The sequence below is a fragment of the Thermobia domestica genome, chromosome 8, assembly GCF_964235325.1.
Source record: "Thermobia domestica chromosome 8, izTheDome1.hap1.1, whole genome shotgun sequence".
Lineage (NCBI taxonomy): Eukaryota > Metazoa > Arthropoda > Insecta > Zygentoma > Lepismatidae > Thermobia > Thermobia domestica.
The window spans coordinates 119,467,458-119,483,999 of NC_137461.1; the positions used below are offsets into that span (position 1 = coordinate 119,467,458).

The window sequence follows — 16,542 nt, forward strand, 5'->3', positions numbered from 1 at the left end:
TGTAATATATAAATTATTTATAAAAAAATGAATGTAACTATGTGTGCCTGATCATCATGGTCAAATTGCAAAGTCAAATGAAATTACTTTTGGTATATAGTTAGGCCTTGATCCAAATTGGGATGTTATATTGCTTTCATTATAATGCATAATATCCTAAGGAGGTAGTGAGGATCCGAATTTTTGCGAAAAAATAATGAGTATCTCGCAAGCCGTTAAACTTACGGAGCTGAAATTCAGTGTATTAACTCTTTATTCAAAATAAACAGAATGTGTCCTAGCATTTTTTAAAATTCTCCTTTATGTGGGGGGGGGGAGCACTTTCTATATATGGAAAATTGGTAGTGAGTTGGTTTGTAAAAATGATCGAAAACGATCGATGTTATTTCAGAAAAAAAAAAAAATCAGAAACAGTGCTTGGCTTCATATATCCATTGCTTTCTGTTATAATAATTGCTGAAGCTTATGTTTATTATATGGAGCGCTTACAGCACAGGACAATCAACCCATAAAGTTGTGAAAAAAATAGGCATAAAATTTGTACTGTAAGCTTAATTACACAGAAATTTGAAGCTTAGATTGTACGCATAATTGTATGGAAAATTTTACACTTTTTTTTTCCCTTTACGTTGGTCTACTTACTTTGATTTGAAACTTTGAAATTTTATCTTTTTTTCCACTGAAAAGTATTGATAATTCAACAAGGAAATAATTATACTATGATAATTTAATTGAAATTCATCGTAATTTGGCACATGGCAAACAGCAGTGTGGTAATTGAAGGGGAAGAAGGAGTGAAATTCCCATTCACGTCTGAATACTTTCCAGAAACCTCGTTCCCTTTCGCTTTCTAGACGGGGGAGGGAACTTGATAATGGTATCAAACCTTCACGTGTAATTACAAAAATTAAATTTAAAAACAAATAAAAAATCATAAGTTTATCAGGCTTTAATTGATAATATATTCACAAGATTCCCTATCAAAGGCGTGGTAGATGAAGTTTCTGTTCTACATGGGTCGACATTGCCAACTGACATGGTCGATATGGAAAAGATGTTGCATGGTGATACAGAGATGATACTTCTTGCTGAGTATTTCAAAATTGACCGAGAAAAATCGTTATCAGACTTAAGTCTAACAAGTAGATTGTCGATGAGAAGATGCAGAAATCGAGTAGAAGTATTATCAATTTCTACGAGAGAGTGCGAACGGGGATTTCCCCTTATGAATTTACAGATGACTGATATTAGAAATAGATTAAGTGCTCAAAAATTGTCTCACTTGTTGCTCATCAACTTTAATGGCCCACCGCTAGACAAGCTCAAAGTAGACAAGCTATTTATTTCTTGGCTGAAGGATGGACATCATTCCACTGCGGATGATTTACCGCCAAAAAGTTACCAACAGGAAATAAATCCGATTTCAGGTTTGTTTTAAGGTGGAAAATTACGAGTTACGGAAAATGTATACTTGTATTACTAATGGCTTATTTGTGTTATTCAACTTTGTACTTAATTTTTAGTAACACTCTTCTTTGTTTTAGGTAAACTACTTTTGAATAAATATTCATAATAATTGCAATTATGCATATTTGTAACTTAAATTTAATGTGGTGTTTTAGTGATTACACAAATTACAATTATGAGCATACTTTATGGTAATGCTCTCACATAAGGTACCCGAGCACCTTTATACCCTATGAACAACTGATTTTTCAAGTCTTTTGTGAGAAAAATACTGTGAACTGAGAAACCATAACCTTTTCCATATTGTACAGGGGTATTTTCCTGCGAATAGAAGTTTCTTGTGGAATGCGTTCAGAAATTATCACTTGCAAGAATACTCTCTTAGTACAAGTATATTTTAGGCACACACTAATTACCCCCCCACCTCAAACTGTTTCAATTTCCTCACTGACAAACACTTTACCATTTTATATCATGAAGGTCAGATCCACCGTTATTGTAACAGAGTGGTGCTTGAGCGATTGACTAGAAATTCAAACTCCGATTAGTGACAATTTCACAGTCTTGTTTTATTACAAGTGTAAACTCTTTAGTCAGTTAGAAGAGGTCGTGGATCGTGTTCAGAGTTGATGACGATGGATTTTGGTGAGTCAGAGTAGGTCAAATTGGATGAGAGTGGTTCATGGTGGGTGGTGGGTCACGGTGGGTCGTGGGTCATGGTGGGTCGTGGGTCAGAGTGGTTGGTGGGTCAGTGGGTCGTGGGTCAAGTTTTCATTGACCCACGCCAACTCTGCCCGGTAGTACTAAGGGGCTATTCATGGCGTACTCTGTTATAGTCCAGTGTTTTGGCTATTTATTTTATTTTCCTATGAAACCATTTTGGTATTACAACATGCAGGGACACTCTGAGGACGACCCGCTCGGGAGAGTAATACTCCCGGAAGTACGTTTTTCCGCGCGCTACCCTAGCCAGCTGTTTTACGCGCTTCCTATCCAGTTGTTTTAACTTGGTCACAAAATTTATATCATGAAGTACAAGGGGAACAAAACGAGTCCTATATCATGGAGTACAAGGACATAAGTACTACAACTACTTATCTGCACAAAAATAAATAAATCACTTTTAAAGTATTATTTTCATATTATTTTAATGTAATAAGTGTTATAAAAATGTAAAAATAATGTAAAAAAAAAACTTTCCTCGGGCCGGGTTTGAACTCGCGCCAAAAGAGACTTTTATTACTAGCATATAGCGCTAGCCCACTCGGCCACGAAGGCCGACACCAGCAAGTGTCTGATTTCTGCTATTTTAATGCAACGTGGCAAGAAGTGGATAACACCAACCAATCAGAACTGTGTTTCTCGTTTGTACTTCCGGGAGCATTACTCTCCCGAGCTAGTCCTCTCTGAGGTACTAATCTGGTGCAATGTTGCCAACTGCACATGATGAAAATTAGTATAAACATTACATTTTTTCTGATTATTTTTTGGCACCTAAATATTTTATTTCCTATTAGTTTATTCCTTAAAATCTGCTAACACCTAAATATATCACTTTATATTATAATCACACACACACACACACACACATACAGATGGTGATCAGAAAAATGGAAACACATGCAGTAGGCAACACGTCAGATGTATGAGTTGGCACTGGTGTCGTGGCGCCCGCAGCGCCGGACTGCTGGTGGTGGTGTGTTAGGTTGGTCTCCATACTACGTCAGACGCAGTGGAACAGCAGTGTCCAGTAGCTGCAGCAGACGGAGGTAGTGTAAAATGGGAGACCTCTCCGATTTTTATAGAGGGCAAATTGTTGGTGCGCGGTTATGTGGAGTGAGTGTGACGGCAGTGGCTACTGTGTTAGGTGTGTCGCGTAGGACAGTGTCGAAGGTGATGACGGCCTACACAACACACGGAAAAACCACATCGGGGAAGCGGAACAGTGGGCGGAAGAAAATCATGAGTGACAGGTCACGCCGGGTATTAAAGCGCATTGCCACGCAGAACTGTCGTGCTACTGCGGAGCAAGTGACGGAGGAACTCAATCAGCACCTCCCCCACCCTGTTTCGACAATCACAGTCCGCCGCGAATTACATGACATGAACTTACGGGGTCGTGTTGCATCGGGGACCATAACGCTTTCGCACGCCGCAAATGGTGCCGCGACCATGCAACTTGGACCGTTGAGAACTGGAAACGTGTGATATGGTTGGATGAGTCATTCTTCACCCTATTCCCAACCACGGGCCGTGTTTGTGTGTGGAGAACGCCCAAAGAAGCTTATGATCTGCAGTATCTCCGCCCAACTATGAAACATGGCGGCTGCTCGGTGATGCTGTGGGCCGCCATATCATGGTTTTCATTGGGTCCTGTGATCACACTTAGCGGACGAATTACTGCCAACGATTATGTCGCAATTTTAGGAGACCACTTGCATCCTATGATCCGGATGTTGTTTCCGGACAATGACGCCATCTTCCATGATGATAATGCACCCATTCACACAGCTGGCGTTGTTGCAGCGTGGTTTGAGGAACATCGGTATGAAGTTCAACACCTCTTCTGGCCCGCCCAATCACCAGATCTCAACATAATTGAACATCTGTGGTTCGTCTTGGAAACGACTCCGGCGACGATTTCCACCTCCATCCCCTCTCACAGAACTGGCCGATACCCTGCACGAGGAATAGTGTAAAATTCCACCCATCCCACGTCGCATCAAGGCTGTTCTGAAGGCGAAAGGTGGCCCGACACCATATTAATCTGGTAAGTTGCAATTTCATTCAGGTGTTTCCATTTTTCTGATCACCATATATATATATATATATATATATATATATATATATATATATATATATATATATATAGTGTTCGAAGTGGAAAAAAGCAGAGGCGGTATGTCTTATTATGATTTTGACTCAGTATACCGGCTGCTTAGATATTGCCTTAATCGCCGAAAAACCAGAGACGGTATGTCCTCATTACTAAAAAACCAGAGGTGGTATGGCATACCACCGCATACAGTCTCACTTCGACCATATATACCAGGGGCGGATCCAGGGGGCGATCGGGGCGATCGCCCCCCCCAGAAGAGGGAAACTTTCTTATTTTATATATATAAATAAAACATATTCCAAAGTTTTGTGCCCTTAAAAGTAGCAGTATGACAGCCCCCCCCCCCCCCCAGAAGTCGGTCCTGGATCCGCACTCAGGATTCAATACTGGTGGGAAAGAACTGCTGCTGCTGCACCTCTGGAGTTATCAAGTATTTTAAATCATAGAATCTACAAGCAGCAACCTGCAACACTGACTGAAGACGCATATTTCATAGGAGATTGTCAGTTTGTTATTCTGTAACTATGTGAGAATCTCCAGCAGCATTGAAACAATGGCAAATCGTGCTCTTCGCCAAAGTTCAATTGAGAAAGAACTTTTAAATGAACCTGAGATAGAAGGTAGTGAGCTCGAATATAGTAAGGTGGAAATAATCCTGTCAGATTTTGATGCAAAAGACAGTGATTTGAACATTTTATTTGATAATGCAAGTGGAACAAATGGAAGCAGTGGTACATTTCTTGCAATGAATCCCTTGTAATATACATGATGATGTAATGATGTTAGTTTGCGTTTTACATGTTCCCTCGGTGCAAAAAACTGACGTTGTGCTACTAGAAAATAAGGTTGCCAACACTGGAAAATAATAATAATAATAAAAAAAAAAACGGCACCCCCTATGATATAGTCTAAGTGTGAAGTATCTCTGTTCGGACCAGGGGAGCCAGGAGGGACATTGCTTCCCCTCCGAAGAGTTTGAGGAATACGTATACTTTAATCTTCTAATATACTATACTTTGTCTACTAATATACAACTACTGTCTACTACTAGTACAAAACGTGAAAGCCTTATGTCGGTCGTTCACTTGCCCCCTTCAAGCGAGGTCTGAAATGACTTCCGTGGTTCGGACCCATCCATGGGAAGGAAATGTACTATCGTGAACAAAAGTGTATTAGCACCTGTATTCTGCATAATTCTTTGTATATTCATTAATAATGTTAATAGTACGTTGTGCTATAAAAGAGAAACTGAAATCGGCATTGATCATTTTATTGTATTTATCAGTAACTGCCACTTCTTTAAAATCATCGAAACAGATGAACAAAAGTATATTAATCTTTACGTGACAATTTTGGATATGGAAAACGAAATTGATTCTTTAAACTTACACTTTAACTACAGGAAATTGATTTAAGAAGTCATTTTTCACTCTCAATAAATGTATAAAATTCGTTAAAAGTCATTTTCAAATTTTCCCTGATACAGTCCCTATCCTCTCTTTAAAATTGTCTAAACAGATGAACAAAATATGTTAATCTTCAATAGATGTTGAAAAATGACAGTTTTGGATTTACAGAATGAAAGTTACTTTTTAAATCTATACTTCGGACTAGATAATATTTAAAAAAAAAAAAAAAACGGTCATAAAGGGGATTGTAAGAAGTTTGACCGGTCGCCGGCTTTAATAAGAAAACAGCAATATATCGGGCCAGGCCAGTGAAAAACCGGCCAGGTGGCAACCCTACTAGAAAATTGTAACGTGTTGGCAACACTGCTTCTCTGGTGACATCTATAGTGTGCAATGAACGTCCGTCACACTGTCTGTCTTTTCGCGGAAACAAAATTTGAAAGAATTTCGCCATTCGAAGGATAACCGGAATGTAATTATAAAAGATTAATCCTGAATTCATTGGAATACTGAAGTATACCCCACTCTTCCCCATTCTACCCCACTTTAGTACATCACCGCCAAAATGCTTTTAGAAGCCACCTTTGTACACATACTACACTGTACTAAATTGCTATTGATCTGTTTAATAGTTTTTCTTCACAAACAAATGAAATAAATTGGTCATAGTTACTGATATAAATAAAAAAAAATCGTAACTCAAGCAATTACACACATATAGTTGGCAACACTGTACTTAGAAACCTAGTAATAATAGAGAATAAAAATATATGATGTCTTAGACTTCCCAAGTTCATATCAGACAAGATAAATTATTTTTCTTGAGAAATAATGACCTTTACTTTGTGGGCCTCAGAGTCCCCCCGCCCCTTGTTGGTGTTCCATGTAACCCAAAAGTGCCTTGATGTTCCTAGGGTTAATCTTATCACATTAAGTTTTGTGTTGGGAATTTGACACTCAAGAAACTAGGGAACAGTTGATAAGAAAAGGGAAAATTTTGAGTCACTTGAGGGATACTTTCTTAAGGAAACCTACGAATACTGAGTATGGTGCATATTTACTCTTGCTTATCTTGCTATTTTGCCCAAGTGGGAGAAAAATTTAAATCTGCCCTTATACACCACTGCTTAAGTTAAATTTGGTTTCACATGTATATACATATATATATATAAACAAAATTTAATTTTCACAAAGTGAGACAATTTAAATAGATTCAAAGAAGAAATCTGTGAAGTCAGATCATTAAAATTCGAATTCATTTCAGAGAAAAGAGCAATATAATTCCCTACATAAATCAATGGACTGAAAGAGGAAGGTGACACAGGTATTCAACACCGTTATGTATTCTGTGTGTTGATGTTATAATTTTGCACTTGCTTGATTGTTTTTGAAAATGTAACTGCTGTTGTTGAAGTCTGTGACCCGTTTTCAGCAACGACGTTTGTATGAGACGAGAGCCGATAATTTTAGATGAAATCGGAATCATCCTAATGCATTGTAATTTCAATGCTCACCCACCGGGACCCCGTGCACCAGTGGCGCGCTTGCCGTCCACTAAATAACAGGCGGGCAGGCTTGGGAAATGTTTATATACATAAGTATTCTATTTTTTCCAATCATATATAATCAAGATGTTTTGCAAATTTGCATTATTCAGAATGTAACATATTTTAAGGCTTCTCAAACGCCTTGGCTTGTACAGAAAAGTAATTTGTAGTGCAATGCAACTTTTTTTCTCCTCTATTTTCTGAAAAAGTAAACTATTTTTAAGATATGTTTCGTTGAAAGTTGAGTAAAGATTGTGACGAAACCTGCCATTCTGCATCTACAGGATGCATGGAGAGCACTCACCAATAACGTAACCACGGAAGATCATAGTTATAAAAAGTTGAATGACAATTCTAAAAGTTCTAGTCAGCTTCTCATTCCAGTTCTGTGTATTATTTCGCTTTTTCTAATGAGAAAGAAGGAATAAGAGAAGACCGGAAGCGTTGGAAATGTATTAAGGAGAGAATTGGCTGGGATGAACGACAAAAACTGAGAAAGTAGTCGTGAAAGTTGAAGAAAGTAGTGTTACAAATACTTAGAAAGAGAGAGAAAAAAAGATTTAAAAAGTTCGTTAGGAATGTGATAGTAAACAAGAAGACAAAGAACAACTGAAATCTGTAAACGATATTGAAAAGGACAATCAGAGCCACATAGTTTGCGGAAAACTATTTGATTACAGGATTAAATAGTTCAAATAATAACGCAATTGGCTCGTATTAATTTTTCTCAGTGTTCAGCGGTTCAACAAAAGCTCCTTTCCTCTTTTCTGGGGAACCACATGGATTTTGCTCCATTTAATCCCACATTACCATTCCACTTATTCATATGGTTCCACTTTCATTAATTATCCGTCTCCTCTAGCCCGCAGGGCATAACATTGGGATATACAACTAGTTTCATTTTATGTTCAGCTCTTCGGGGTGGAATGTACACAGCCTATTCGGAAAGTAATGACAGTGAAAGTAATGCTTTAAGTGAACATTTAAGAAATCATACCTCTGCAGTTCATGGATCAGGGCATTTTCCAGCAGAACAATCCACGATCATAGGTAGCACACAACCACCGACAACTCCGTTTGTTATATTGCTATCTTGGTTGGTGCGTTCATCTAATCTTTCGGTTTATTCATGACATCATGTCTATTATCGCACTAAGATTCGTATACCAAGACCTCCCACCCAAAGAAATTCGACAGTTGTGCAAAACTTCAGGAGATGTGACACAGGCGGTCACAGCAATTACCGATATCTAAGTTGGCTCTAAACGTTCGTGGCCTCTGTATTTTCTGTAGGGCCCCAAAATGATCTCACATCAGAGAAAGCAGTAATTTCACCTTTATTTTTTTTATAAGGTATCTATGTTAGTCTTTCATTTCAGGTGTTGCTGTTTTAATGGACAACGCTATATTTGAGACGTTGATGGCGCAAGAAGTTGATTTTGTAAAAGCTTCATGGCATAGAAAATGTGTGTTGATTTATCTGGCACAATCGAAAATGTATGTTCTACTGTTTAATTAAAATCGATAAATCTCATTTAGCTGAACAAATTGACATGGCTGAGCATAAATCCTTCGAGAAAGACTAATATCCTATTCGAGAAGCACCATACCTGTTAAGATTAAACTGCTTCCCATTATCACTCTAGCAAGGCAACAGTACGCAGTATATTTAATGAAATTATGATTAACTCGTAAACTTTGTTTTACTATGATATTGTGTAAAGATGAGACACAATCAGTCAAACCTTGAGCTGAACGAAATAACATGCTTGAAACTAAAATCTCTTGGATAGTTTATGAGAAAAATAAATTTTTATGGCACTAAAAACAATGTCGTTCATTGCCAAAATAACTGTCGCAGATTTATAACTGTTTTCTTGTAAGAATGTAATTTGATGATGATTTTGCAGGGTACTTTTAATACTATGTGTATAATATGGCAATGTATATTTGTGGTAAATTTCATAGGAAGAGAATTACAAATACGAAAATTAGAATGAGTAAAATAAAATGTTGCTAAATGGACAAGAAAGTTTTATTTTCGTTTTATTCTTATTTACTGCTCTTTTGACATGAAATTTGCCACTTACGTGTCTTTGCCGATTATACACATACTAACATTATAAGAAATACTGGGAGAATTCGTTATCAAATTCTATTTCTATAACATGTTTATAGACATGCGACAATAATTTTGAACGTGAGTGTACCTTGTAACCTATTGTGCAACAACACACAGTTGAACTGCAGGCACATCTTTTGTAAGTACTTTATTTCAAATTAAAAATGTTCATTAGTGGAAATATTCTTCAATCTTAGTTCAGCTGGTATTGTTCTTTTCCCTGCATGAAATAAATATATACATAAAACATTTCGTCTTAAGTTGCTTTTAGTACTTAAATTGGTATATTGCGTATAATTCATTTCAAGATTTGGCCGTGGTGACGGATGCGCATTCAGTGTAAAAGGTTCTAGATTCGAAACGGGACCACACCCCGACGTATAAATGCCGTATGCATTGCTTTTCTCGGGACTTTCCTGTTTCTCTCTAGCTGATTCACATCTTCCTTCATTCGCGTCTGATTTTTGTTATCCTGCAATCAGTCACGTCAGTGACGTATGGTTGTCTCAGTTGTTCAAGCATTTCACTTCATTGGGGGACTTGCATTAAGCAGGATAAAATGTAGTAGATTTTCCTTTTTATTTTCATAATTCGTTTAAATATTGCATACTCATACGCGTGTTAATATTAAGTTTTCATAAATATGTAAGATATATAATATTACATATTCTTATATAATATTACATATTTCTTACATTTTAAAGCGATTTTTGTTACATATTTATGTACATATTTAGGGGGTTGATATTACATAAAAATCTGGACTCTGGTAAATACGCTAGGTGTTCAATGATCTTGGTAGAAAAATGTATTAATTATATTTCCAATACTCTTGTAAGGCCCTTATGATACCGTTAAAAATTTACTAGAATATACTTATTTAATAAGTAAATATTTGAGATCGATGACATGTAGTTTTAACAGAGCAATTTGGTCCCTGTAAAATTGATATGGGTCTGAGACCCTTCGGTTCTCCTAAATTTAATTTCTGATAAATATTAAACAAATAGGAGTGTCACGTGTAAGCTACGTGAAGGAGTTTGGTTTGTATAGCGTGTATTTTTCTCAATATTGAAGCCGGAAGTGGTGATAGATTTCTACCAATTCCAGTTTTAATAGACCTGAGAGATAGTAGGTATCCTTAGAATACTAAATCGACTAAAAAAATCCTTCTTGCTATCTCTAATCATGACGCAGTAAATTTTTACATTATGCACTATGTATATAAATCAATCTATTGACCTTGTGCCAGATTAAAAAAAAAATCCCGCTCTTAATTTTTAATATATCAGATTGAGACTTTTTATACGCAGTGTGCACACCTCCAAGATTTTTTTTTTTTTTTTTTTTTAAGATCTGTACATCAACCCGGGCCCGATTCCAAGGGGTCCAAAGGTTTCAATTCGGAAAATTTACCGAATTTTTTTTTTCTAATTTCCCGTTTCTGGTATATGGGCACGCGAGTGGTACCCTTTAAAAGTTTCTGTATTCTGAAGAGAATGACGTATGAACCATGATCTAGAGACATAGTCTTGTTTTAGGAAATTATATATATATATATATATATATATATATATATATATATATATATATATATATATATATATATATATATATATATATATATATATATATAAACTGAAATACCCATTCTTCCCATGGGAGCTGTATTTCAAAGTCAATGGCTGTGGAAGTATCACAATTGATCTCAGTGACCGCGAAAACTATGGATTCGTCACTAATATCGGTCATTTTGGATTATTTTTACATGCCTCAGTATCCCTTCCCCCCCGGTGACCCTAGACCCGCAGCCGAATGGAGTGAATTCGAAAGTTAATACGATCGGAGTTTCACCATTGATCTCACCGACCGTGAAATCTATGAATTTGACACTAATATCGGTAATTTTCTACTATCTTTACATGTCTCTGTAAACGCCCCGCCCCCTGAGACCCCCTAGTTCGATTTTTTTTGTTTTAAAAGCGCACCGTTTTAGTCTGGGCCCTGGACCAAGGTACCGTGACCAAAATTTGTTTATACTCGGTCCACTCGTTGGGTCTCCAGGTCGCACAGAGACAGTTTATTTTATTAATATTTTACATATATAGGGCATTCATTTATTATGTATGCAAAATCCACTGGTGAAATTCTCAAACCTAAACAATTAAAAGAAAGTCCATATGAACATAGGGCTAAAATTGCGTTGTTTCAGTGTTCATATGGACTTCTTTTTTAATTGTTTAGGTGTGAGAATTTCATCCGAGGATTTTGGCTACATAATAAATGAACCCCTTTTATATATATGGTTGGTTGCCGCTTGATTTTCGAAAGAAATTCTTACCCGTAGTTTTCAAGATATCACATTGCAATTTTGCAGACATATTGTGTACGTAACTACGTATTTTTTGCAGTGTTTTTAAGATTCCTACGTTAGCCTGGGCCAGGGGGCGGAATTTTTTTGAAAAAGTTATTTCCGAAAAACTCCTGGTTTTCCCCAATTTTCCCGTTTCAGGTGTATGATACGGACAAGCGAGTAATACCGTTCGAAAGGTTGCTCTATTGTAAAAAAAAAAAAAAAAAAAAAAAAGTATGAACCACGATCCTACGATAAATAGAAATGAAGCAGTACCTGTTTGACTGAAAGTATACAATTTACCTCAAGAAGACAGGATCGTATAAGGGTTAAGTTTCCCTTCGCCGGTTATGCCTTTTTAAGCTAAAGGAGATATAGCAACAGTTTTTATAATAATTTGGGAAAGGAGTACGAATTAATTATGGCTATTAAGCAAAAAAAAGAATGTTTAATGAAAATCAGTTATGAAGTGATTGGTTAAATAAAAAGTGAGAGGAAACTAAAAATTCACGGACACGATGTTGTTTGCCATAAACTGGCGTAGTCGTAGATCGAACCAGGAATCCCTCGCAACAGAGGTGAGCGCATTACCGTTGTGCCTTCCTAAGGACAACGAGTAGAATTTCATTGCTTTTTATATTGACATTTGTTGCGAGTTTATATAGTTCATGTCAGTTCAGTTCTTGGAGTCTCTGTAGTAGAAATATAAATATCGCTTGAAACTTCTATAAAGTTAGTAAAAAATACTTTTAGAGATGAACTTATTTAAATCCGTTTAATGACTTTGCGTAATTCCTATCACTACACTTGAGGCTAAGATAAATCAGAAACCCTATCCATGGACGTTCATGCCTTCTGAGGTGACCTGGCAACATGGCGTGAATGTAACATGTGAACGTGTGCTTGGACTGTAACGCCACACAGCGACAAAAGTAGGAACCCTTGATCGGTTATGGCGATAGTAAGTGGTTTCTGTTGATCTGTGTAAGACAGAATTTAAAGGACTTTAAGGTCTTTTCAATTCAGAATGAACTGCGTATTTACTTAACAGTGTGAAGATGTGGGTAATTGAAGGTATGTATTTAAACTGTATTGGTGAGATTTAGTATTTTGCGTCAGTTCGTTCGTGAAGGAAAATGCGGTTGCAAGAAGTGACTGAAATGGTTGCTGTGTCTCTAGTTTAATTTGGGTGACGTGTCTATACACTGTAATAGGATTAGAATAGTTATGTTCTTTATTTCGGGTGTGTCGTGCAGAAGTGGCAGTGCAGATTGTTTTAATTTGAGACAGGTTAAAAGAATTTTCATTAATCAAGTGACATGCTGTTGCTTCCTTATCGCTGAATCATCATTCATTTTGTGTTGCACACTTCGGTATTTTTAGCTGTTTGACATTTTATTTTGAGTGTGTAGTAACTTCGTTTTTAACAAATTGTACATTTGAACTGATTTTCCATAATAAAAGATTCTCGAGATATGACCTAGTCACGAGGTAGGGTGAGTCACCTTCGAGAATGAGTTCATCTTTACGCAGACTGATCTTGCATGTCTGGGGAAAGTACGATGTAGGTGTTGCACAGCTATTCAGTGAATAGTAATTCGTAATATTTACGCACTTTTATTGAAATAAGATTAATAAACAAAGTGGTAAGGTAGTTACAGAATAGTTCCAATCAATTTGAGCAACTTACTAGTGTAATATATTTGAAGATGATTATATATATATATATATATATATATATATATATATATATATATAATAGATAGATAAATAATATACCGTTTTAGAATAGTGATGTTCCATACAGCAGAGAAATTTCATCTAATTTTTTGAAAGGCCCTTGTCAAATTTATTTTATCGATTACAGAATTTTTATAAAGAGCAACTTATGATACAAGTTATTTCAACTGGTATTTATAAGAAAAAGAGATTTATTAAAAATTAGAATTATATGAGAGTGAAATGAATCTTGTTCAAGTAACTGTAATAAAACTGTCCTTTTAAAAATTAAATCCTAATTTGCTACAAGTTTGCAGTAAATTTTATACAGAGAAGGGGACTGTGGTTAAGCGCTCACCCTTGGTGCAAGGAGTCCGTTTTAGATTCCAGACCACACGACTTCGTAGTAAGCAACTTCGTGGCCGGGAAATTTCAGTGGATTCTCTCATTTTTCCCACATGTAATTCCATCAGTTGTTTCTCAATCATTCACTTTAATATTATTACTCTCCGCAAACCTAACTGGCGTACGAAACTAAGAAATTCATTTAAGAGTTAAGTGTTACAGAGTAGATTTAGGAATATGGAACTTAAGTACAGTCACCCACCTATGTATCTGGATCCCAAGTAATGGAATTATAACGGTCAGGGATCCTATCCAGGTACTTATGTGGGTGACGGTACGCTACGCTTATCCAACCTGACCTACCCTATCTAAGCTAACCTAAGCCATGGAATGCTGGTCTAGCAGAGAAGTTGTGTCATACAAGTTACGTATAAGCTGAGTTTTGTTGGATAACATCGCCGAATAATATTGACAGCTGTGGGTAGTTGGAAATTATCAGGCGAGTGAAAGTAATGGTAGATGGTACAGATTGTAATAGTGATTTTTGGGTAATCTAAAATGGTTGTTTAGTTTTATTAGCATTGGTTACAGTTTTGATTCAAGATCGTACTTTAAGAATGTTCAACTTCATTTATCTACTCTTTTGCATCCACCTCCTCTATTGGTAACAAGTGCTCAACTAAATAAAATGATATACAGAGTGTTTCAAAACAACAGCGAGGGAAGGTTCTAGATTAATGGTCCCCCATGTAGGTTAGTAGCTGGGTGTGTTTCTTTCTGTACTAAAGTTTATGCATTTAATTTACATAGTATTGCTGAGCGAGCGTTAGCGAGTGAAGGTGGGTTAGAGCCCCGCAGGGCACGTTTTTTTGCCTTTATTACTGCTCAGTGGAAAGGGGGACCAGTAATCTAGAACCTTGCCCAACACCGACAACGTTTGGGAGGTGATTCCTAACAAAGATAAGACAAAAAAGTATAGACCAAACTGGGTGCACAAATGCTTTCTATCGGAGTTACAGGCCGCCGAAAACATCAAAAAATGAACTTTAAAGGTCCATAGCTCCAAAACTATGAGGCCTACCTTAGTCGGGTCAAAACTTCACATAGGAACTAATATGTGCCCTATTCAAATATCCATGTTTCAGAATCCTGGGGTACTTCCGCAACAATTTTTATAGAGGTAGTTTGTGAGTACTTCAAATCATGCCCGTGGAAAATCTCCCTCTATAAAAATTTTGCGTGAGTACCTTGGGATTCTGAAACATGTATTTTTGGATAGTGTACATTAGTTCCTAAAGGAAGTCTTGACCCGCCTACGGTGGGTCCTATAGTTTTGGAGCTATGGACCTTTAAATTTCATTTTTTTCATGTTTTTAGCAGCCTATATCTCCGAAAGGCAGCCTTTGTGCACCCAGTTTGGTCTATACTTTTTGTGTTGTCGTGGTGTCAGGAATCACCTCCCAAACGTCGGTGTTGTTTTGAAACAGCCTGTATATAAAAATTCGGCTAAGGTTCCGCTGTTGGTCCCCCAAGATTGGAGGAATATAAAGCTATTTTAAACGTTGTTTTTCTAATTATTTGTGGTTACGTTAATGTACCTTACTTATAATTAGTAATTTCCGTGCTTCAGTTGTAATTGTAGTTTACAAGTAACCTATTTTACAATCTGCTTTATTCTTCACTAAGTACATATGCATCCATATTGTATTACTGCACAAAAGTGAAACCTGTAATCTTTTGCAAACTTGTCATTCAGAAATAACGGAAACAATGCTTCAATGAAATTGTAAAGTTGTCTTAACTTATCACAGTGAGGGTGGATATAGCTTGTCATAAAAACTATAGTACATAAAACACGAACAAACTTAGAAACGCAAAACAATTTATGCTAAGTTACCACTAAAAAAACACGAATGCTACCTAACAGTTAGGACGTGATCGCAGCAAGGGGGCCGCGCGGGCAGGTATGTAGAGAGCAGGCGCATCAGCGACTGTGCGCATATGCATAACCAAGGGTAGTGGAAAAACACTCCATATGGCATAACAACACATATTTTTGTGTGTGACAGCATTGCAGCACTTCCATGATCACTTTATGTAGATTATCTTCACATTGGCACTTCACTTAATATCTTCCTATTAGAGTTCTACGTGGTAAGAAGCACAGCTCACATTTTGTGTTTCTACTTTATTAGACATGAGAGGTAATGTGTCGATATATTTGGATTATTTACAATCTTCTTGAAAAATCAATTCACATATCTGAGGTACATTTTACAAATTCATTTCCCCCCTAGAATAGGATAGTACCGAGCCACGAAGGGGGAGATACGTTGTAGGTCACTATCGAGTATTGATAGAATCAATCTGTACCTTTCTCTGCCCTATTGCATCACATACTTCCTAGGATAGTTACTATGACAGTGGGTTTAAAACACACATTATGCTCTATTGTCAGTGGTCGTACTACGCACTTACAGTTCATGATTAAACTTTTTGACGTAATTAGGCACCGTGCAGTGATGACCTTCATTACGTTTAATTTACGGTAGGGGATAACAAGATTCAGTGAAATACATTGTAAAAACTCATAAAAGTGATTTCAATCGATGTGCTAACCATAAACTGACTGGCTGGCCATTCTTTCATGAACTAAGACACCAGTGCTAAAAAAATTACTACGTACAGTGTACGAACTATGGTCAGCCAGATACTTTAGGTGGATGGTGTGTGATCAGCGT

The 16,542-nt window shown here is 36.8% G+C and overlaps 1 protein-coding gene across 4 annotated transcripts in view; it reads left to right on the forward strand.

Moving 5' to 3' along the window:
* Window positions 1-16,542, forward strand: part of LOC145693168 (uncharacterized) — a 221,060-nt gene that overhangs the window by 91,034 nt on the left and 113,484 nt on the right. The window contains exon 1 of one of the 4 annotated variants that reach the window (XM_081768926.1): window positions 12,910-13,027. The exons of 2 other annotated variants lie outside the window; for them this stretch is intronic. In XM_081768926.1, coding sequence (XP_081625052.1) covers window positions 12,965-13,027 — 63 coding nt within the window. In that variant the 5' untranslated portion in view covers window positions 12,910-12,964. Of the gene's footprint in view, window positions 1-12,909; window positions 13,028-13,235; window positions 13,302-16,542 lie in introns of those variants that run through there. One more of the 4 variants, XM_081768927.1, reaches the window with a different exon arrangement.